Source organism: Eleginops maclovinus, chromosome 13, assembly GCF_036324505.1.
Source record: "Eleginops maclovinus isolate JMC-PN-2008 ecotype Puerto Natales chromosome 13, JC_Emac_rtc_rv5, whole genome shotgun sequence".
In the NCBI taxonomy this organism is placed as follows: domain Eukaryota; kingdom Metazoa; phylum Chordata; class Actinopteri; order Perciformes; family Eleginopidae; genus Eleginops; species Eleginops maclovinus.
Window position 1 is genome coordinate 23,395,933 of NC_086361.1, and position 23,023 is coordinate 23,418,955.

The 23,023-nt window shown below is 45.3% G+C and overlaps 2 protein-coding genes across 2 annotated transcripts; one reads left to right on the plus strand and one right to left on the minus strand.

Moving 5' to 3' along the window:
- Window positions 1–343: 343 nt before the first annotated feature.
- Window positions 344–8,614, minus strand: LOC134875089 (H-2 class I histocompatibility antigen, Q9 alpha chain-like). Its single transcript, XM_063899499.1, is given in 8 exon segments — window positions 344–1,279; window positions 1,514–1,609; window positions 1,846–2,136; window positions 4,377–4,469; window positions 4,472–4,642; window positions 4,645–4,653; window positions 5,423–5,689; window positions 8,439–8,614. Coding segments are annotated over 8 exon segments (1,134 nt in total). The 5' UTR covers window positions 8,575–8,614; the 3' UTR covers window positions 344–1,208.
- Window positions 8,615–13,775: 5,161 nt separating this feature from the next.
- nr1d2b (nuclear receptor subfamily 1, group D, member 2b) lies at window positions 13,776–21,761 on the plus strand. Its single transcript, XM_063898946.1, is given in 10 exon segments — window positions 13,776–14,421; window positions 16,620–16,835; window positions 16,971–17,059; window positions 17,538–17,682; window positions 17,775–18,177; window positions 18,179–18,275; window positions 18,277–18,435; window positions 18,531–18,716; window positions 19,726–19,936; window positions 20,617–21,761. Coding segments are annotated over 10 exon segments (1,722 nt in total). The 5' UTR covers window positions 13,776–14,402; the 3' UTR covers window positions 20,814–21,761.
- Window positions 21,762–23,023: the final 1,262 nt, after the last annotated feature.

The following is a 23,023-nucleotide window of genomic DNA, read 5'->3' on the forward strand; positions in this document are numbered from 1 at the left end:
AGAACTGGACCTCTCCCAGACGGTACTGAAGCGTCATCGGTTGCCGGGCAGGTTTCACCTCAACAGGTTTCTTTAGCAGGAATGCAGCTCTGAGATCAGCTGACACACTGATGAAACACACATCAGAAGTATGAATGAATCAGTCATAGTGACTTTATTCTGATTAACTTTCCTCCCTTTAGAGAACATTTGAATTGATTTTAGAAAGCAGTACTTTTTAAATCGTCTCAAAAGGAGTAAAAGGTTTCTGCTTCCTGCTCTTTAACACCAAACCCACTTCCTCTAGTGTCTGTGACGGCAGTAAATAACAACACGTGTTTATGGAAGGACACAAAGACAGACATTAGGGAGAGAGTTTTTTATTGGAAAGTGAAACACCACAGGAGAGGAAAGACAACGAAGAGCATCTTAATCTGACGTCCATCTCTGAACCAAACTACAGTATTTATAACGCCACTGTCCGGCGTCTATGCACACAACACCTCAGTGTCCCTAAACAACAGCAACGTAATGAAAATCAAAAACACAATTATCTTTCAAACCCAATCAAAGAGAGATGCTGTAAATAAACAACTAACTAAAGATCATTCAGAAACACAACATCAAACGCCTCATATTTACACATCAGGAACTGTGTGTGTGTGTGTGTGTGTGTGTGTGTGTGTGTTACATAATATTGATTTGCCAGAAACCCAACAGCAGAGAGGTTCTGATTCTCTTCAGATGAGACAGATTTCCTGAGCAGAAATACATGATCAGAGGAAAAGACACTTCATGAGAAACCAAATAACATTTCCTCTGTCGTCCAATCAGTGAGCGTCTCCTGCTGGATTCAAACCCTAATATTACCAGGTAACGATCCCAGGATAATCAATGGTTCCCAGTTTACAGGGAGAAGTGGTGCAGCGCTGCCTGACCCATAACCCTAAAGAAGAGGACATAAAGAAGTGAGATCGAGTCCTTAAAGCCCAACATTGACCTGATTTAGACCTGAGATATCCCTCAGGTGCTTATTCTATTTCCAATTGCTGCTTCTCTATTTTATTGAACTGATGTCATTGATTTCCTAATATCTGCGTTCCAGAGAGCGAGCCTTCCCCACGGCGCTCTGCAGAAGGATCTGAACTGTACCGCTGCTCCTCCAGACGCTTCACAGCAGAGAGAGAGGCGGCTCTGAGAGACAGCAGCTGGAGAGGGGATGAAGCGCCTCACTGAGACGGCTGATTCAGTCTCTCAAGGAGCTCAGCGCTGGAGGCCGGAGAGGGAGACTTCTCATTGGCTGAAAGGAAAAGCAGAGAACAGTGTTTCAGTCCTCCGTCCCTTACACAACACAGACAGGAGACACACAGATCAGTCCTGCAGAGGTCAGCCTCCAATCCCTCCCCCTGAAGGACTGAACGCTGTCCAGATCCACATCACACTGAGAGGCTCTGAGTCTGCTTTGCTTCCTCAAAGCCTGGAATTAAAGACTGAGGACACTGATATGAGACAGGGCTTCTGATTGGTCCCTCACCGTTCCTCTTTCTGTAAACCAGGAATCCGATCCCAGCGATGAGGAGGAGGAGGAGAGCAGCCACTGCAGCCCCGATGATGAGGAGGAGGGGGTTCCCTGTGGAGCAGAAACAGAAAGAGATCACAACCTGAACGGGTGAAGCAGCAGGAGGCCCCAGGCTCCCTGGCTCCTGAAGTGAAGGGCCCCTTTCTCCAGGCCGGGTACTTCTTCCTCGTGCTTTCATACGGGGTTCTTCCTGAACCTTCTTCTTAGTCTCTCTCACCTGAGACCGCTGTGCCAGGTGAGAGAGACGTCTGTTGTTAGGAACCCTCCCCCCTGTGATGCAGTCTTACCTGTGTTGGTCTTGATCTCAGCTGAGTCCAGGACGAGGACCTTGTCCTCCACACCAGAGAGCTGAAACACACACTGGTACTTCCCCCAGTCTCCAGCGGGGACGTCCAGGTCCACACTCATCTGGAAGGATCCGTCGTGGTTGGGCAGGGTCTCTCCTTGGTCCACGTTGTCGTGAAGCTCCTCTCCGTCTTTCCTCCAGAACATCACGGCTCTGTCCGGGTAGAAACCTGTAGCGTGGCAGCGGACTGGAGAGGAGGGGGTCTTCTGGAGCAGAGCCAGCGAGGGGATCTCTGCACAAACACACTCCAGAGGTTATCACTCAGATTCATCGTGACCTCTCTCCTGTGATCACGTCTCTCTACTGTGAGCAGAGTGAAGGAGAGCAGGAGGTTCATCTCTCAGGGAAATAGAAATGTAGAAATGAATAAAGATTTCTGTTTCTATCGTTTCATATCAAATACTGTTTAGTGTCGTTCAGATTAAAGAAGCTCAATGTCTGCTCTTACACTCTTTACACTGAGACTTCTCTGTCCACATCACACACACACACACACACACACACACACACACACACACACACACACACACACACACACACACACACACACACACACACACACACACACACACACACACACACACACACACACAGTAGAGATGAATGGTGTGTTCTGTCTCCATATCCCATAATAATACCTGTCTGTGTACAGGACTTTAATGTTTACTGTTCAGAGTTAGACAAAAGATCCAAATGCTAAATTTCACCTTGAAGACAAGAGAGGGAGACAGAGAGTGAGACACAGAGAGGGAGACAGAGAGAGGGAGACAGAGAGAGGGAGACAGAGAGAGGGAGACAGAGAGAGGGAGACAGAGAGAGGAGACAGAGAGAGGGAGACAGAGAGAGAGACACAGAGAGGGAGACAGAGTGAGACAGAGAGAGGGAGACAGAGAGAGGGAGACAGAGAGAGGAGACAGAGAGAGGAGACACAGAGAGGGAGACAGAGAGGAGACAGAGAGAGGGAGACAGAGAGAGGGAGACAGAGAGAGGGAGACAGAGAGAGAGACACAGAGAGGGAGACAGAGTGAGACAGAGAGAGGGAGACAGAGAGAGGGAGACAGAGAGAGGGAGACAGAGAGTGAGACACAGAGAGGGAGACAGAGAGAGGGAGACAGAGAGTGAGACACAGAGAGGGAGACAGAGAGAGGGAGACAGAGAGTGAGACACAGAGAGGGAGACAGAGAGTGAGACAGAGAGAGGGAGACAGAGAGAGGGAGACAGAGAGACGGACACAGAGAGAGAGACACAGAGAGGGAGACAGAGAGGGAGACACAGAGAGGGAGACAGAGAGAGGGAGACAAAGAGAGAGGGAGACAGAGAGAGAGACACAGAGAGGGAGACAGAGTGAGACAGAGAGAGGGAGACAGAGAGAGGGAGACAGAGAGAGGGAGACAGAGAGAGAGACACAGAGAGGGAGACAGAGTGAGACAGAGAGAGGGAGACAGAGAGAGGGAGACAGAGAGAGGGAGACAGAGAGTGAGACAGAGAGAGGGAGACAGAGAGAGGGAGACAGAGAGACGGACACAGAGAGAGAGACACAGAGAGGGAGACAGAGAGGGAGACACAGAGAGGGAGACAGAGAGAGGGAGACAGAGAGAGGGAGACAGAGAGTGAGACAGAGAGAGGGAGACAGAGAGTGAGACAGAGAGAGGGAGACAGAGAGAGGGAGACAGAGAGACAGACACAGAGAGAGAGACACAGAGAGGGAGACACAGAGAGGGAGACAGAGAGGGAGACACAGAGAGGGAGACAGAGAGAGGGAGACAGAGAGAGGGAGACAGAGAGAGAGACACAGAGAGGGAGACACAGAGAGGGAGACAGAGAGTGAGACAGAGAGTGAGACACAGAGAGGGAGACAGAGAGAGGGAGACAGAGAGAGGGAGACAGAGAGAGAGACACAGAGAGGGAGACAGAGAGGGAGACATAGGGAGACAGAGAGAGGGAGACAGGGAGAGAGACAAAGAGGGAGACAGTGTGTGAGAGTGACACAGAGAGGGAAACAGTGTGTGAGACAGAGGGAGACACATAGTGAGACACAGAGGGAGACAGTGTGTGAGAGACACAGTGAGACAGAGGGAGACATAAGGAGACAGTGTGTGAGACAGAGGGAGACAGAGAGTGAGACACAGAGGGAGACAGAGAGAGGGAGACAGAGGGAGACAGTGTGTGAGAGTGACACAGAGGGACACAGAGAGGAAAACAGTGTGTGAGACAGAGGGAGACACATAGTGAGACACAGAGGGAGACAGTGTGTGAGAGACACAGTGAGACAGAGGGAGACATAAGGAGACAGTGTGTGAGACAGAGGGAGACAGAGGGAGACAGAGAGTGAGACAGAGAGGGAGACACAGAGAGGGAGACAGAGGGAGACACAGCGTCCCATGTTGTTGGCGTGTTGTAACGTGTCAGAAACTCAGAGGACATGTTGACATGGTGGTGTTTCTGAGAGTCCATCAGGTCATGTGACTCTACCTGTTCTCATCAGAGTGCTCCTCCCAAGGTCCAGATACTTCTTCAGATACTTAGGACAGATCTGGGTGTAGTAGTTCTTCTCTGTGCCATCCTAGCTCTGTTATGCTCCCACTTCTGTTTGGTGAGGACAGCCTGTTGTCTTGGAGCGATCCAAGACTCTGTCTTCAGGTCCAGAATCAGGAAGTCTTCTCCATCAAAACCATGGTGTTCATAACCTTTGACCTCACCAGTCTCATCATCCCACTCACAGCCAGACATGATCTGGTAATGTGGACACCTGAGAGAGAGAGAGAGAGAGAGAGAGAGAGAGGAGGACAGACAAGAGAGAGAGAGAGAGAGAGAGAGAGAGAAAGAGAGAGAGAGAGAGAGACAGAGAGAGAGAGAGAGAGAGAGAGACAGAGAGAGAGAGAGAGAGAGACAGAGAGAGAGAGAGACAGAGAGAGAGAGAGAGAGACAGAGAGAGAGAGACAGAGAGAGAGAGTTAGAGTGATGTTCTGATCTATGGTATGATGCTTGTCTTTAGATTGTTCAAACCACTTTTATTCACAAGTAAATTCAAACATCCCACATCAGAACAAACGTCAAACCAAAACACGTTAGTGAATTCCCTTTGGTCTACAAGTGGAGTTGAGCGTTGTATCAGATCCTGCTTCATGTTGAGTTTCTTGTTCATATTTTGTCTCTCTTTCATTCTTCTGTATTCTAACTATATTGCCTTGTTTTTATTCTGCTGCAACGTAAACATTTCCCAAACGGGATCAATAAAGTAATTCTATTGTGTTCTATTATTCTCATGAGGAGAGTACAGTAACCTCTGGTGGCTATTATGGGATGGACAGAAACACTGTCAGTGCAGTATAGCAGCATCCAGCAGCTTCTGTCTCTGACTGAAGAAACACACTGTTTAATATAGGTGTGTGTGTGTGTGTGTGTGTGTGTGTGTGTGTGTGTGTGTGTGTGTGTGTGTGTGTGTGTGTGTGTGTGTGTGTGTGTGTGTGTGTAATATAAACAGCATATTATCAGTAGAAGGTGAAACATGAACTAACCTCCAGTTTGGTTGAAGCGCTGCTTTGCAGTTTCAATGTTGACTTTAGAGGTCTGCTCGTTACCCTGAGCTATCTGAGTCTTCCTCTCCCAGTACTGAGGATCCTCTGCTGTGATTCTGCTCATCCAGTCCTGTTTGGGTTCTGCTCTCCTGGTGTTGCTGTCGTAGTGAGTGATCTCAACTTCATCAACCAACCCAACACTCACAAACTCTGGGAAGTTTGGGACTCCAGAAGACGCAGTGTGGAAATACTTGAGAGAGTGAGTCCCTGTAAGAGAATATCAAAGTAATAACTCCAGTTCATAAATCCATTCACTGCTTTCTTCCTGAACCAATCACAGCCAACCTCAGATCTACAGAACATTAACAGAACACCGGACCGTTGATGTTCTGAACAGTTTGAAATGTGTATTACTAGGGTCTGAGACCAGAGGCCCTATTGAAATTGGTCGTTCGGAACTTTCCGATAAAAGTTGCGTAGGCCACGCCCACTTCCGTTTCTAACGTCAACTCCCCCTACTTTAACTTTCTCGGAAACGAACGAAAATCGCTACGCATATCCAGGGTCCGGAGACGAACAAGAAAGCCTCTTGGGCCTGTGTGAAAAAACGTACAGGAAGTCGGCCATTTTGAATTTGGCGTCGGAAAAACGCGATTTATCGTCTTGAGACGGGCGACAAAACTACATCACGAAACCTAACTTCTTGTTGCACGGCGTAGCCGTTATTTAGCGCCAAAGTTCGCGTTCGTACGATTTTCGGCGACCCCTCGCCATGGAACACGATGATGTCATAACTCCAACTGACATGCTCAGAAAGTCACCAAACGCCACATGATGGTTAACACTGCTGCCCTGAACCGCTCTACGCATCCCTCGCCATAGAACACGATGTCGCTGTAACTCCAATGGACACGATCCGATCGACCTCCAATCTTCGCCTGTGTGTCACTGGTCCATGCCTCAACAGCTCTAAGCAGAATCTGCGATCTCACGGTCGGCCGTTGCCATGGAAACGCAATGCTCGCCATAAAACACGTTGTCATTGTAAGTCAATGGAAAATCGTCCGAACGCCACCAGACCTCAGATAATGGTTAATGGTCCGCCCCTGAACAGCTCTATGTTAATTATGGGATGTCATCGTATGCCGTTGCCATGGAAACGCAATGCTCGCCATAAAACACGTTGTCATTGTAAGTCAATGGAAAATCCTCAAATCGCACAGACTGTTTGATATTGATGCAGCCCTGAACACATCTAGGAGTATTATGGGATGTCATCATATGCTGTTGCCATGGTGACAGATCATGTTTGTGTTAATGCTGTAACTCCCATGAATGTCGTCCGATCGGCCTGAAACTTCCCTCCTTTTCTAACGAGTGAATCTGGAAAACACCTGCGCGACACATGTCGACGTTGTGACAACATCCTGCCAGCATCTCAGACCCGCTCATCGCTGCTTGCAGCTTTAATTGTTGTTGTTGTTGTTGTAATGAAGTGTGTACATGATGCATGAGTGAATGTGCATGTGGTTCTTCAGTCAGCAGGGATGCATCATCAGTAGTTCAGGCTTTATAATCAGGTCCTTCAGAAACCTGGTCTCCCTCAGACCATAATATTCACACTGCAGGATTTTCTAATTGTGTTTCTATAATCAACAGATCCAACGTTTGCTTTGCAGTTACATTTCCTCCCTTAAGGTCTCCGTACTCTAACTCATAACTGATGTTTCTTCTTCCTGAGGTTTTTATTATTGAATCAGAATCAGAATACCGTTAATCGTCCCACAGAGGGGACACTTCAATTGTACAGCAGAAAGAGCCAAAGACAGCTTAATATTACACCAAGATACCAAAAACACAACCATCAGGAATAACAACGGTCCGATCCAGCCCCCCCCCTCATATATCTAACTGTGTAAAAGACTCAGCAAATCTGTCCCAAAAGTGTAATTACCGTAACATCAAATACTTGCTGGATCAAGAATATTTGGGCAATACAAAAATGTAATATATCAGCTCCTATATACTCTATTTCTTCTATCAACAAATACATACCATAAACAGAATTGCTACAGATAGCTTTGTTTGTGAACAGGATACGTGTTGAGCACCACCTTTCCCACTTTCAAACAAACAGTCCTCTATAGAGTTCACACTGAGAGACTCTGAAGAACCTCAGAGCTCGTGTGCTTTCTGCTCTTCCTCCTGCATTAAATCATCTGGAGTGACTCATATCCAGAAATAATTCCAGCTCCTGATGTATCTGCTGAACAGCATCACACAGTCCTCCCAGTAAAGCTCAGGATCAGTGTGATGTCATCAACAACTGGTCTCAGTCAGCAGGTCTACGGTACAGTGGACGCGTAAACAACAACAACAACAACATGAACTTTATATTTGTGTTGTCGAGGTTGAGTTGTGATTTATTCCAGATCTCTATCTGTTCCTCATGGATGAGGGGAGGGGTCCAGGTCCTTCATGATCTCTTCTTCTGCTGTTTGCTCTTCCATCATTAAGCAGACCCCAGATACTCAGGGACTGTCCCCCCCCCCCCCCCCGTACTGAATTTATGGAACTGTGCAAAAAGTCAACAACGGTGTAACATATATTAGTATGGATCCTGTGTCTGTATGAAACGGTCTGTATTTATCCCTGATCTATAGTGTACTCATGATGTTTATACCTCCTTATACTGTTCATAGTTCAATACTTTGTTCATATCCTCATATTTATAGATATTATAGAAGACTCACTCTGCACTTTACTACCTGTTCTGCTTCTGGTTCGATGCTAACTGTATTTCTTTGTGCTGGTACTTTTACTGCCATGAGAATAAAGATGAATCTAATATCAGATGTACCATCTTAAATATTGTACCAGCAAAGCAGGGAGTAGTTTGGCTTCAGCAGGAAAACAACGCCATCTCCTGACTGTAAGAGACAGCACGGATAAACCTCCACACAGCGCATAAACACATGAAGCTTTTCTTAGTTCACTTCAGAATAGAAAGTCTCACCTGCAGATGCGCAGTGAGGGCCTACTACTCCCAGAAGAAGCAGAGAGAGCCACATCTTCATCTTGAGAGGTTCTTTATCCAGCCTTTCTGCAGAGAGGGGTGTAAAGGAGAGAGAGACAGAGAGGGGAGTTAACATCAGCTCCCTCTGAGCCAATGACACATCCAACAGAATCTCAGAACACCGCAGAAACTTTTTACGTGTACAGAGAAAAACCCCAGCAAATGCATGTAGAGCAGAATGAGGCAGATACCCACTGATCATTAAAGGTCCCCTGTGATGCTACTTTTCAGGTCCATGTATTTCATTTCTCCACTAGGACATGTTTTCATGCTTCAATGTTGAAACAGCGCTTTATTTTCCTCACACTGCCTGTGCATAAATGACCACTTCTCACTCCTTCTGAAAATGCTCTTAAGAGCCCATGCCCCCGCCTTTGCAAAAGTGCACTCTGCTCTGATTGGTTAGCTGGCGACTCTGCTTTGATTGGTCAACCGCTGAGAGGTTTGTCGAAAGAAAAACTGTGAAGAAATGGCATCGCTTGTTGCGCCGTACCAGCTTATTACAAATACATAATGATGGATATCAGTAATCATCTCACAGTGACACAGAGACGTTGACCTTCAGCAGCGTTTTTGTGACCTTGAACACAACTTTTGATCTCAAACAGAAAGACTGCTTATAGCTATGGCTCTGTGAAGGGAAGCGGGTTTCTTGATCTTTCTTGGCTGCTATATGCAGTGATGAGACTTATACCAATGGAATCTGTGGAATCTCAGGCTTTATATGATATGTGGTTGGTGCAGATAGCATGAAGTAAAATAATCGCCGTAGCTCAGTCGGTGCTATGTAGCGTTAGCTCGTTTCCGTTCAGTGCTGATTTAGACGCTTGGTGTTGGAGTTATGTTTCGTTTTGGTGAAAATGGTTAACATGGTCTGGTAGCTGAGCTTCTTCCCGTTCAGTGGGTATGCCACATTAATAGGTTGTTAAATGTTAACATGCCCTGAGACGCTGTTTCTTACAAGTGGCTGCATCTGGGCTTAAGAGGTTAACGTGTTGTGATGAAAAACCATCTCCGTATTTTTGCACAGTTCAGGTGAAGTCAGTGTGCATGCAGCCTGAAAGCTCGGTAGCGTTGATAGCGTTAACTTGCAACTTTGCCGAGGCTGCAGTGTGCTTGCCGCTCAACTCCCACAACAGCTCCACAATTCAGTGAAATGTCGAGAACACAACCATAATTAGGGTTTTTGCTCCGGGGGAATGGTGGTAAAAATAAATGCATCCACTTGTTCTCCACATCTTCTTCCTGAGGTATGGAAACAGAGAAAGTTTGCTTCGCAGCGAAAGTGGCAGCGTCTCCTTGCCATGGTTCCTCCGCTCGGGTCGGCTTTCCGCAGCGGCTCGCACTGCTATTAATTCAGTTCCGTATCACGGTGACGTCAGTGTGATACGGAACTGAACAGGAAGTAAAGAAAGGAATCCCATCGAGGCGTTTCAGGCAGGGGGGAGGGATATGGAAGAGAATTTCCCTCTAGCCTGAACTTTGGGATTTTAGCTTTTGCAGACCTATTACACACAGACATAAATAACACACTCCAGGAAAGGGAAAACCACCAAAAGCATAATATGGCCCCTTTAACACTCAAAAGAGAGCACTAACCTTCTTTAACCACCTTAAATCCAGCCCCTGAGACACCCTCCACTCCAAAGCCGTCCACAGCCAAGAGCTAAACCCAGAAAAGAGCCCCCTATGTCAGTGGGTGCTGAGGCTAACGCCCCCACCTCAGACCCACTCTAACCAGTCTCACAACAACACTGCTCTCCAAAAACCAATCACAGTCAAACTCATTCTAACACACTGTAAAGAACACTATTTACAGCGTCGGGAAGAAGAAACTAAAAGCCAGTGTAGATTAGATTGCTACCTGGCTCTAAAAAGAGATTACGAACTGGCCGAATGTTTCTCTAATGCACCAGCCCCTCTCAGACTGTTTCCTTTAAAGACTCTGAAAGCCATGTTGTTGTACATTTTCCAACACAGTATTTCATAACTATGTTTTAGAGAAACGGGCGTTGGTCGGTAAGCTAGCTGGTGAAATTCTAAAATGAGCCTAAATATAAAATCATTAAAAAGTAAACATATCGATCTCAGATATGAACAGGACTTACACAGACATATGTCGATATTATAAACAACTGGATTCAACAGCTATATTTAGTTTGAATCAACTTTCATAACTTTTATGAACATTTTAAGACGGAGGGTACGGTAGAGTGGTCAGTTCATTTTAGGAAGGGTCCTGAAATGACCCGGAAGTACCTCAGTGGCCGCCATGTTAAGAGCTGTTTGAATTCTCTATGATAGGAAAGGAGCCCTGACACTGCCTTTATCACCTCCTTTAGGAAACACCGGACCTTCCTCTATAACCTCCTTTAGGAAACACTGGACCTTCCTCTATAACCTCCTTTAGGAAACACTGGACGTTCCTCTATCACCTCCTTTAGGAAACACTGGACCTTCCTCTATAACCTCCTTTAGGAAACACTGGACCTTCCTCTATAACCTCCTTTAGGAAACACTGGACCTTCCTCTATCACCTCCTTTAGGAAACACTGGACCTTCCTCTATAACCTCCTTTAGGAAACACCGGACCTTCCTCTATAACCTCCTTTAGGAAACACTGGACCTTCCTCTATCACCTCCTTTAGGAAACACTGGACCTTCCTCTATCACCTCCTTTAGGAAACACTGGACCTTCGTTTATAACCTCCTTTAGGAAACACCGGACCTTCCTCTATCACCTCCTTTAGGAAACACTGGACCTTCCTCTATAACCTCCTTTAGGAAACACTGGACCTTCCTCTATCACCTCCTTTAGGAAACACTGGACCTTCCTCTATAACCTCCTTTAGGAAACACCGGACCTTCCTCTATAACCTCCTTTAGGAAACACCGGACCTTCCTTTATAACCTCCTTTAGGAAACACCGGACCTTCCTCTATAACCTCCTTTAGGAAACACCGGACCTTCCTCTATAACCTCCTTTAGGAAACACTGGACCTTCCTTTATAACCTCCTTTAGGAAACACTGGACCTTCGTTTATAACCTCCTTTAGGAAACACTGGACCTTCCTCTATAACCTCCTTTAGGAAACACCGGACCTTCCTCTATAACCTCCTTTAGGAAACACTGGACCTTCGTTTATAACCTCCTTTAGGAAACACTGGACCTTCCTCTATAACCTCCTTTAGGAAACACCGGACCTTCCTCTATAACCTCCTTTAGGAAACACCGGACCTTCCTTTAGGAGAGGAAAAGGAGAACATGCTGTCCCACAATGCCTTGCGGCCGCAGCATTTACCGTGACGCAGCATTCAGCCGTTCACGGAAACAGCCGATCGTGAGAAATGCGTTTCGGGAAAGTTACGGTGCTTATTAAGCAGTTTAAAAGTTCTGAAGTGCTTTGTTCTGAACGTTCAGCTCTGTATTAATGAAAAGGAGAAATGTGAACGTTACGTTTTACTGAAAGGATCAAATAAAGTCTCAGAGTCACCGAGCTGTGTGGGGTTTCTGAAGCGCTTTAAAACAGGACTGAATTCAAAGTGATAGGTGAAGGCATCACTAGTTTATAATAAACACATCTGTATTTATTTAAAATATTTCATATAATCATACGTATTATTGGGATTCATGTGGGTTAATACGTGTGGACCGGGGGGGGAGCATAAGTTTCACTTTCCTTTTTATTTAAATCCCAGCCTTTGTAATGCAGAATATCTGTCTCTCTGTTGTCCTGGTTCATAAAGCAGAAACAGCTCCATCAGAGAGCACGGTGCAGATGCTTTCAGTAGCTTTATAGAAGCTGTAGTTCCCCACAGCACACAGAGTGCAGTCGGGTTCTCAAAGCACCGCAGCCTCTGGTCCTCAGTCCTGTTGAGTTCTCCTGTCCACTATTCCTTAACCCCGTGACGTTTCACTCAGAGGTCAAGGAACAGTAGATAGGAGTAAACGATAGGGGCTGATTTTTTTGACTTCCACCATACCCGTAGTTTTAACAAACTCACCTCCCAGCGTAGAGCCGCACGCACAGGCACTGGTGTGACAAAGGGACAACAACACCACACGTCACATCTCAAACCGAAAGTAGATCAAACATCAACATAAAAGCCGGAGTAAATCAGATGAAAATGTTTGGTTTAACTAAAAGATAATCCTTTTACATGGCCAACAAAAAAACTCCTTTTTCAACCCAGTGTTTATGTGAGGATGGATACTCTGAGCTCTAGGCTACGGTTGATATACAACAGTGTATATTTATTGAATTCAGATGTTTTAAAATGAAGTGTCTTACATTGCCTTTTACAAACTAAAGTGAATGTTTCCCAATACATTGATGACATTTACTAGCAGTATAAGACTTTAATATTTTGAAATATTTTCCAAATCTTTCCGCTTGCCTCATGGATGTTCAAAATGTGACATTTTCCACGGGACCTGAATGCAGCAGTTGTGGATTTCTCTTTATCAGATGTAGATCAAATAAATCCAACCTTTACTATTTAAATAGTATATGTTGTATTTCATTTAATAGTATAACATGAGTACTTCTCAGTAGAGGTCACTTTGTTAATACGAAATAAAAGGATTTTATAATCATTGGTTTATTTTGACCTACACGTTTTCCATTGACGGGTGGTGAAGTTGTGACATTTCCCAGGGGATCTGAATGCAGCATTTCAGGATTCAGTTTTGCAGCTTTATCGAATTTGGATAAAATGAATCCAAAAGAAGTTCCGCGAATTATGGTGTAGTATGGTTATACTAATGCCAAACATATTTATTGAAATGCTATATATTATTCAGCACAGGAAAGTACTCTTTAAAGATTCAAAATTCAATCATTTCAAGCTTAATTGTCATATGCAGCAACAGCGATAGTGCAGATTTTGTCATGGAAATATTAAATGAAAAGCTCCTTATACAATGCAACCAACAGCATAATTAAAACATAAAGAAATAATAAATATATTAGCTAATAACACTTAAAGAGAAATAATATATACATTATTCTGAAACTGGTCAACTTGAAAAACATTAAAAGCTTTTTCATCTCTGTATAGATATATATTATTGTGCTTAATTTTGTATTAAATGAAATGATTGGTAAACATTTCATTTCACTTTTTAATGTTGTTATAGTTGTTGTTTTTCATATATATTTCTATATGAGCCTTTTTTAATAACCTAATTACTTTATGTCCTTAATGACTTAGTTTAGGCTTACAACGGTCTGACTTGAGGTGATGTACTAGACCTGAGTACTTCTGCTTTTACTCAAGTACCACATCTGAGTATTTCTACTTCAACTCAAGAACAAGATCTGAGTACTTCTGATGAGTCCCCCCTATGGTTAACAGATCCTATAACGTGATATATAACATGATCCAGAGCCGGTTCCGAAAGTATGTCAGTGGGTTACTTTGACCCGGTGCAGCTGGGGGAGGAGCCAGGGATCTGGGTCACATGGCTGCACACCCGACCAGAAACAGTCCCTCTGCACAACCAGGAGCCGAGCTGTTTCTCTGCATTCAGCCTGTTTCTGTCAATGGGAAGCGGAATATCTGCATTTAAATCCTGAGAACACAGAGAGAACCAGACCCGCGGTTTCATTTCCTGCAAGAGTAAAGCAAAAACCAGCTTCCAGGACGACAAACTGGCCATTTTGCTCTCGTTTCAAACTCAGATTTCTAATATCGAGTCTGTCACTGCCGCTGTATTTATTTCTAGTGTTTTATTTGATTGCCTGGTTTAGGTGTGGTTGATTTAAATGTTATAGCGAATTTCTCCACCGGGATACATCAGCGACTTCTCAGTTGCTGAACACAAACACAGAAAACACGGCTTCAGCACTGAGGTAGCACAGGAGGAGGAAAACCCCCCGGAAATCACACAAAATAAAGGATATGGAGTCGACCAAAGCTGGTAAGTCTGATTTATTTCACATTTAAATGGAAACAGGCCTTTAAAAAGGGACATATGTGGGTATTTTGTTGAATTAAAATGTACACACGGCTTGTATAAAAAAAATTAAGTGTCTATTTAAAGATTATCCATCTGAAATATTAAATAAGGTACTTGTGATAATATTTATAAAGGTTATTGCTAGTATTGTGTTGCTATTACTGGGGCAGCACTGCGGTCCTCTGTCCTCACATGGACCCAGCAGCCTAGCCATGTGCCCCTGTGTTTACGCTCCCCGTACGTCGCCTCTGATTGGCTGAGAGGCGTTGTGACGTACTTGTTGCATAATTCTTCTCGGCAGAATGTGTGGCGTCTCGCCGCGGATACACGTGAGGCTCCGCGGTGACCCAGTTTTCCCGGGAAAAAACATGCGTGCCCCACGTGGGGGCGCGCTAGAGAGAAAAAAACGTTCATAGTGTATGGTGCTTTCATGGCCCATGGGGATAATGGGTTACACAATGCTCATTGTGTTTTATACAGTGTTATTCAGGCTCTTTGGGTGTAACACATATCTAGAAATGACATGTAACCCAGTGTTTATGTGAGGATGGATACTCTGAGCTCTATGGTTGATATACAACAGTGTATATTTAATGAATTCAGATATTTTAAAATGAAGTGTCTTACATTGCCTTTTACAAACTAAAGTGAATGTTTCCCAATACATTGATGACATTTACTAGCAGTATAAGACTTTAATATTTTGAAATATTTTCCAAATCTTTCCGCTTGCCTCATGGATGTTCAAAATGTGACATTTTCCACGGGACCTGAATGCAGCAGTTGTGGATTTCTCTTTATCAGATGTAGATCAAATAAATCCAACCTTTACTATTTAAATAGTATATGTTGTATTTCATTTAATAGTATAACATGAGTACTTCTCAGTAGAGGTCACTTTGTTAATACGAAATAAAAGGATTTTATAATCATTGGTTTATTTTGACCTACACGTTTTCCATTGACGGGTGGTGAAGTTGTGACATTTCCCAGGGGATCTGAATGCAGCATTTCAGGGTTCAGTTTTGCAGCTTTATCGAATTTGGATCAAATAAATCCAAAAGAAGTTCCGCGAATTATGGTGTAGTATGGTTATACTAATGCCAAACATATTTATTGAAATGCTATATATTATTCAGCACAGGAAAGTACTCTTTAAAGATTCAAAATTCAATCATTTCAAGCTTAATTGTCATATGCAGCAACAGCGATAGTGCAGATTTTGTCATGGAAATATTAAATGAAAAGCTCCTTATACAATGCAACCAACAGCATAATTAAAACATAAAGAAATAATAAAATGATGCTAAATACATACCGGCGAAAGCGTGAATGCAGGAATAAGTAACATATACTACAATAATATATTTATAAATTATAATACAATATAAAATGGGAAAAATGTATTTGTAAATCTAATCAACACAATTCCTAACCCCCTTTTTCCAGCACTGTTCTTTAATTATGGTCTGCAAATCACAGAAATGCACCATATCCATTGTCTACTGAAATGAGCGGAAGCATATATTCTGTCAGGGTAAATAAAAGCGATTTAGCAGTAGAGTTTTTCTCATTGATATCCTTCAAACGGCTGCAGGGACAGACCTCTCCACCTGGCTCACACCCTTGTGAAGCTGACATTATATAAAGCTGTTACCTAATCTCTGAGGAAGAAATCAGGTCAGCCTGTGAGAGGAGGAAGCGTCTCAGTTGCTGCTGTAGTTTAGTGATCTGCAGTTTCACACACACCAGAAACCAGAAAGTAAATCATAGAGAGGAAATTAAAGGATTGAGATCTGCTGCAAAGTGCATTTCAACAAGGCAATTCATTACAAAGTAAAATAATATAATACCATACAAATACAATTAACACAGAGTCAAATTAAACACAATTAAAATCTAATAAAACAAAAATAAAAAATGAAAATAAGAAAAAAAAAGGTTCAAGTTAAAAATAAATAGTAAAAACTAAAATTGAATAAAAATAATCATGGGTACATTTTTCCTATAATCTCAAGTAATTGTGCAGCCATAACACTAATAGAAGTATATTTGAACATAAACAAATTAAATCTGTACTTTAAAAAATCCCAGTACAGCTAGCTGCACCTTGTCCAGCGTTGTCTGCAGTCCTGTAATCCCCCTCTCTCCTCCACCAGGGGGCGTAATAGCCTACATCAGCTCCACCACCTCCAGCCCTGAGTCCTGCCACAGTGACTCCTCCAACGGCAGCTTACCCTCCTCCTCCTCACCCTCCTCTTCTTCACCCAGCCGCCTGCAGCTGGCACCCCCCACCCCCCAGATCCTGCCCGGGACACCGAAGACCGGACGCTCCTCCTCATCCTCCACCTCCACCGCAAAATGTGGCATCACAAGTAAGACGGCCTCTCACATATACCTCTAAATGAAATAACCGTGCTTAAGTAGAAGCACTGTCCTCGACACGTTCGCGTGTTATTTGGTTCTGTTGGTTCTGATGTTTTATAACATTCAGTTTGTGATTTAATCAGAAATCAACGGCCTGGTGCTGCTGTGTAAAGTCTGCGGGGACGTGGCCTCTGGGTTCCACTACGGGGTTCACGCCTGCGAGGGCTGCAAGGTACACACACACACACACACACACACACACACACACACACACACACACACGCGTATACACACACGTGTTGCGGTGAGTTCAGCTGAAGTGGGTCACCGCAGCGTCTGCACAGCAACAAGCAGAGACTCACAGAAAGTAGTTCACTCTGCTCATATTAATATCTCTGCATACTGCATGCTGCTGAGTGGCCTACATAACTATAGGGAGCACACACACACACACACACACACACACACACACACACACACACACACACACACACACACACACACTCTCTCACACATCTCTAGAGTTGGCTGATGTTATACAGTTATACTGAAACTTGAGGAGAGATGTATAACGATATATACATTTACATGTCCATGCAATTTTCTTGTATCTACATCCCAAAAAACACACATCAAGTAAAAGTCACGTGAGTCCAGGAAGGGCCCCTTCAAACCCTCTTTAATCACCTTCACATTGTGTCTGAACGCAGGGCTTCTTCCGGAGGAGCATCCAGCAGAACATCCAGTACAAGAAGTGCCTTAAGAACGAGAGCTGCCCCATCATGAGGATCAACAGGAACCGCTGCCAGCAGTGCCGCTTCAAGAAGTGCCTGCTGGTGGGGATGTCCCGGGACTGTGAGTACTGCTCAATACTGACTGTGATCACCCCCCCTCATGTCTGTGTGACTGAAGGTGAGTCCCTCTAATGATCCCCCCCCTCTCCTCAGCGGTGCGTTTCGGCCGGATCCCAAAGCGGGAGAAGCAGCGCATGCTCCTGGAGATGCAGAGCGCCATGAACAACATGATGAACAACAGCCAGCTGCAGGGCCAGCTGCACGGGGGCCAGAGCCAGCTGCTCGGGGGCCCCATGCTGCCTTGCCCTCTCCCGGCCACTGACGCTACCTCAGAGAACGCAGGCCCTGCCCCCTCCCCGCGCTCCAGCCAATCAGACGTCGGCTCTGACCCCGGCGTCGCCATGGACACCAGCTCGGCCTCTCCCGCGTCTGACAGCGCGTCGTCGGAGGAAGCGATTGGATCCGTGACGAGGGCCCACCAGGAGACCTTCATGTACAACCAGGAGCCCAGCAGCCTGGCCCCCGAGGCCCCGCCCCCCGCCGCCACCCCCCCCTCACCTCGGGGAGCGGCAGGACGCCTGGAACCACCACAACAACCTGGTGACCATCCAGGACCCCCCCTCCAGCCTGGGCACCCAGGGTCAGGAGGAGACGCCCCCCCCCCACCCACTGTCCCTTCAGGATGTCCAGAGGCTCCGCCCCCAGCCACTGCCCCTCCTACGCACACGGGGCCTTCGGAGCTCAGCCCCCTGAGGGCCCTGTCAACACCGCCTGCAGCGCCCCCCTGTGGAGAGGAGGCAACAGGATGCACCTGGTGAGAGGCAGAGACCCCTCTGACCTAGAATACAGTTCTTTATTTACAAAAAAGAATAGAAATGTAATGCACCCCCCCACCCCATGTCTCCTCAGGTGTGTCCGATGAACACCTCCCCTCACGTGGACCCTCACAAGTCGGGCCACGAGGTTTGGGAGGATTTCTCCCACAGCTTCACCCCTGCCGTCAGGGAGGTGGTGGAGTTCGCCAAGAAGATCCCGGGCTTCAGAGACCTGTCGCAGCACGACCAGGTCAGCCTGCTGAAGGCCGGCACCTTCGAGGTAAATCCCAGATACTTACCCCCCCCTAAAAAAGCCTGTCCCGTTCCCCAGCAGCTTCTTTCACCTCTGCATTTTATCCAGTAACAGTCACAGCTACACTGCAGCATTGTAATGGTGTCCAGCGCCCTCTGTTAGAGACTGCTGGAAGACATTTGACAGTAAAATCTCATCTGAGGTTTAATTACTCTGTAGAGTGTGTGCCGAACTCGGGACAAGAAAACGTAATTTTAAGAAAAAAGTCAGATTTTGAGAAAGTCAACATTTAAGATTCTCAATTATTTTGAGGAAGAGATTTTTGTTGATTTTGAGGAAAAGTGAGTATTTTTAGAAAATGTTGAAATTTGCAGAAAAAACTCTAAATTGAGATTTCCAGAAAAAAGTCAGAAAAGTCAGAATTTAAGAAAAAAGTCAGAATTCTGAGAAATTTCGAAGAAAAGAAAGACATTTTGAAAAAGTCTTTCCAGTGCGAACGCTTGAACAGCCCTTATCTATATCATTAAAGGTGTAGAATGCACTAAAAGCCGAGAGTCATTTTCCCTCCTGCATTCAGGTGACTGCTGACTGAGGCTGGGGGGCGGGGCTTAAGCAAAACCAGACAAATCCTAGTGCGGGGAGGACTAAACCCTGTCCCTCCTTTTGTGAGGGGTGAGAGGGGCCCCAGTCAGCCTTCACCATTTGTCTTTCGATACTGAAATTCTGTCTCTCAACCGATTTTATTTAGCTAGTTTAATTTGAGTTATGACACTATCTACAAAACAAGCAATTCAAACAAAATCAAACTTTGAATTCCATGCTTTAAGAGCCCTTCCCCATCGGGGCCCTTGGTAGTCAGTCCCACTTGTCCCCCCATGACGCCCCTGAACTTGGTCACTAATAAAAAGCCGAAAAGCAGTTTCTCTGAGCAGCTGGGGTTGGGTCAGCTGCCGTCGCTCCAGGTCAGGCAGAGGTCGCTGAGTGAAGGGGCGTGACGTGCGGAGATTAAACAGAAGGTGTGTTTGTTTCTCTGCAGGTGCTGGTGGTCCGCTTTGCTTCCCTGTTTGACGTGAAGGACCACACCGTCACCTTCCTGGGGGGGAAAAAGTACAGCGTGGAGACTCTGAGGGCCATGGGGGCCGGAGACCTCCTGAACTCCATGTTCGACTTCAGCGAGAAGCTGGTCAACCTGGGCCTCAGCGAGGAGGAGATGAGCCTCTTCACCGCCGTGGTGCTGGTCTCTGCAGGTGGGTGGCGCTGGGGATGGACAGTTTTGCACATAGGAGGGGCCACAAGAGATCCATCGAGATTTCAATATTAAATAATTCAATTTCAATTTCAATCCCTCATTTGTTGTGAGCAGTATGAAAATACCCAATATATTTTAATTTGATGTCCCATCCGACAAATATCAGCCGCATTATAAAACACCATCATGAATCAATTGATTATCGTAACAGGGCTGGTCTTCTCCACCTGGGGGCTTTCTCTGCAGGGGGGGTATTCTATTGAGTACAAACAAACGCTGCGATTTAAGATTAGCAATTAATGGCCTGATTTTATGTCTGGGAAAAAGTTCTCTTTAAAGTAGAGACGCTACATACTGATATACACCTGAACATCAGCAGGAGAGGACTCTTTAAAGTAGAGACGCTACATACTGATATACACCTGAACATCAGCAGGAGAGGACTCTTTAAAGTAGAGACTCTACATACTGATATACACCTGAACATCAGCAGGAGAGGACTCTTTAAAGTAGAGACTCTACATACTGATATACACCTGAACATCAGCAGGAGAGGACTCTTTAAAGTAGAGACACTACATACTGATATACACCTGAACATCAGCAGGAGAGGACTCTTTAAAGTAGAGACACTACAGGCTCCAGAATATTAACTCCCTCCCTTCCTGTCCTCCGCAGACCGCTCGGGCATCGAGAACGTGAACTCGGTGGAGGCGCTGCAGGAGACGCTGATCCGGACGCTGCGCAGCCTCATCACCAGGAACCACCCCAACGAGTCGGCCGTGTTCACCAGGCTGCTGCTGAAGCTGCCCGACCTGCGCTCGCTCAACAACATGCACTCCGAGGAGCTGCTGGCCTTCAAGGTCCATTCCTGAACCTTCCTCTGATACTTGACGAACTGTGAGCGGACCACCTGCTCCTGCCTACAACCCCCACCCCCCCCACCCCCACCTCTCAAAGCTGAAATTTGACATTCAAAGGGATGGGGGGGGGGGGTGGGGGCATACAATGTTCTCGTACTGTACTGTAGGGCGCCACTGCCTTTGTGATGGTGATGCATACAGACACACACTGATGGACGTGTGTGTTTCCTGTGTTTGTGTGTAGCATCCTGTGTGTGGGGACAAACATTAGCAGCACTTTCTGTATCGTGTAAGCTGGTATTTCTGCATTCATAGTGCAATATGTGACTTTTGATTTATAGCGAGGAGGAGAAACTTGTGTATACCTTCGACGGGAGACTTAAATGCTGTTTGATAAGCGGGAAAAAAAAACCTGGACACTGAAATGCTGACGAGTTTAAAAAAGCAGACGACAAGGAGACGTAAAGCTGCTAAACAACCCTGAATGTTTTAATCTGAGGGAATTAGGGACGTATCATGAGTCTTATCTGCCATGCGAGTTGTCGTCCATTGCGTGTCATTATTTGTAAATGATTTGGGCATTGGGATGATTTAAAGTGCCACGATTGCTTGCTGATTTGTGCTCGTGCGTCACTGAAAGAAAGGACGTATTTAAGACTGTAAGGTTTATTTCGCTCCCACTTGCTTGAATAAACACGTTCTGTTCTACAAAACTGTACAGACTTTAGCTGAGTAGTTGAACTGAATAGGTCGGACTATTCCAGATAAAGTATGATTGTAACGTCACTGAAGTGATTGTAATTTAAAGGCTGTTCTTGTTTCCAGAGCTTCTGTCGTGGTGGTTCTGTTCTCCTCTGTGAAAGGACAGCAGTATGTGTAGATTTCTATATGAATATAAACCAACTATCAAACATTACTGCATAGATGAATATATCTATATAAATACATTTTATAAATGCAGTTCATGCCGCCTCGTGTTTTTTGTGTGTGTGTGTGTGTGTGTGTGTGTGTGTGTGTGTGTCTCCGTTGTGTTTCAATGAAACGTTTTATTTTATAGCATGTCATAAAAGGCATACAAATACTGTAGTAAATAAATAGTTTAGTAAGACGTAAAAAGTCAGCATAATGGTTTGTGCAGAAAAGTCACAGTCATGGTTTAGTTTGTCGTAAAAAGGAAGAGGATGCTAAGTCTTTCAGAAGTCAGAGTATAATGTGTGATAAAAAGAGACAAAGGTTCTGGTGTGGTAAGTCCTATAGGTTCTGGTGTTCTGGTGTGGTAAGTCATAAAGGCTCTGGTGTGGTAAGTCATAAAGGCTCTGGTGTTCTGGTGTGGTAAGTCCTAAAGGTTCTGGTGTGGTAAGTCATAAAGGCTCTGGTGTTCTGGTGTGGTAAGTCCTAAAGGTTCTGGTGTGGTAAGTCATAAAGGCTCTGGTGTGGTAAGTCCTATAGGTTCTGGTGTGGTAAGTCCTAAAGGTTCTGGTGTGGTAAGTCCTAAAGGCTCTGGTGTGGTAAGTCATAAAGGCTCTGGTGTGGTAAGTCCTAAAGGTTCTGGTGTGGTAAGTCATAAAGGCTCTGGTGTGGTAAGTCCTAAAGGTTCTGGTGTTCTGGTGTGGTAAGTCCTAAAGGCTCTGGTGTGGTAAGTCCTAAAGGTTCTGGTGTGGTAAGTCCTAAAGGTTCTGGTGTTCTGGTGTGGTAAGTCCTAAAGGTTCTGGTGTGGTAAGTCATAAAGGTTCTGGTGTGGTAAGTCCTAAAGGTTCTGGTGTGGTAAGTCCTAAAGGTTCTGGTGTTCTGGTGTGGTAAGTCCTAAAGGCTCTGGTGTGGTAAGTCCTAAAGGTTCTGGTGTGGTAAGTCCTAAAGGTTCTGGTGTTCTGGTGTGGTAAGTCCTAAAGGCTCTGGTGTGGTAAGTCCTAAAGGTTCTGGTGTGGTAAGTCCTAAAGGTTCTGGTGTTCTGGTGTGGTAAGTCCTAAAGGTTCTGGTGTGGTAAGTCATAAAGGTTCTGGTGTGGTAAGTCCTAAAGGTTCTGGTGTGGTAAGTCCTAAAGGTTCTGGTGTTCTGGTGTGGTAAGTCATAAAGGTTCTGGTGTGGTAAGTCCTAAAGGTTCTGGTGTTCTGGTGTGGTAAGTCATAAAGGTTCTGGTGTGGTAAGTCCTAAAGGTTCTGGTGTGGTAAGTCATAAAGGTTCTGGTGTGGTAAGTCCTAAAGGTTCTGGTGTGGAAAGTCGTT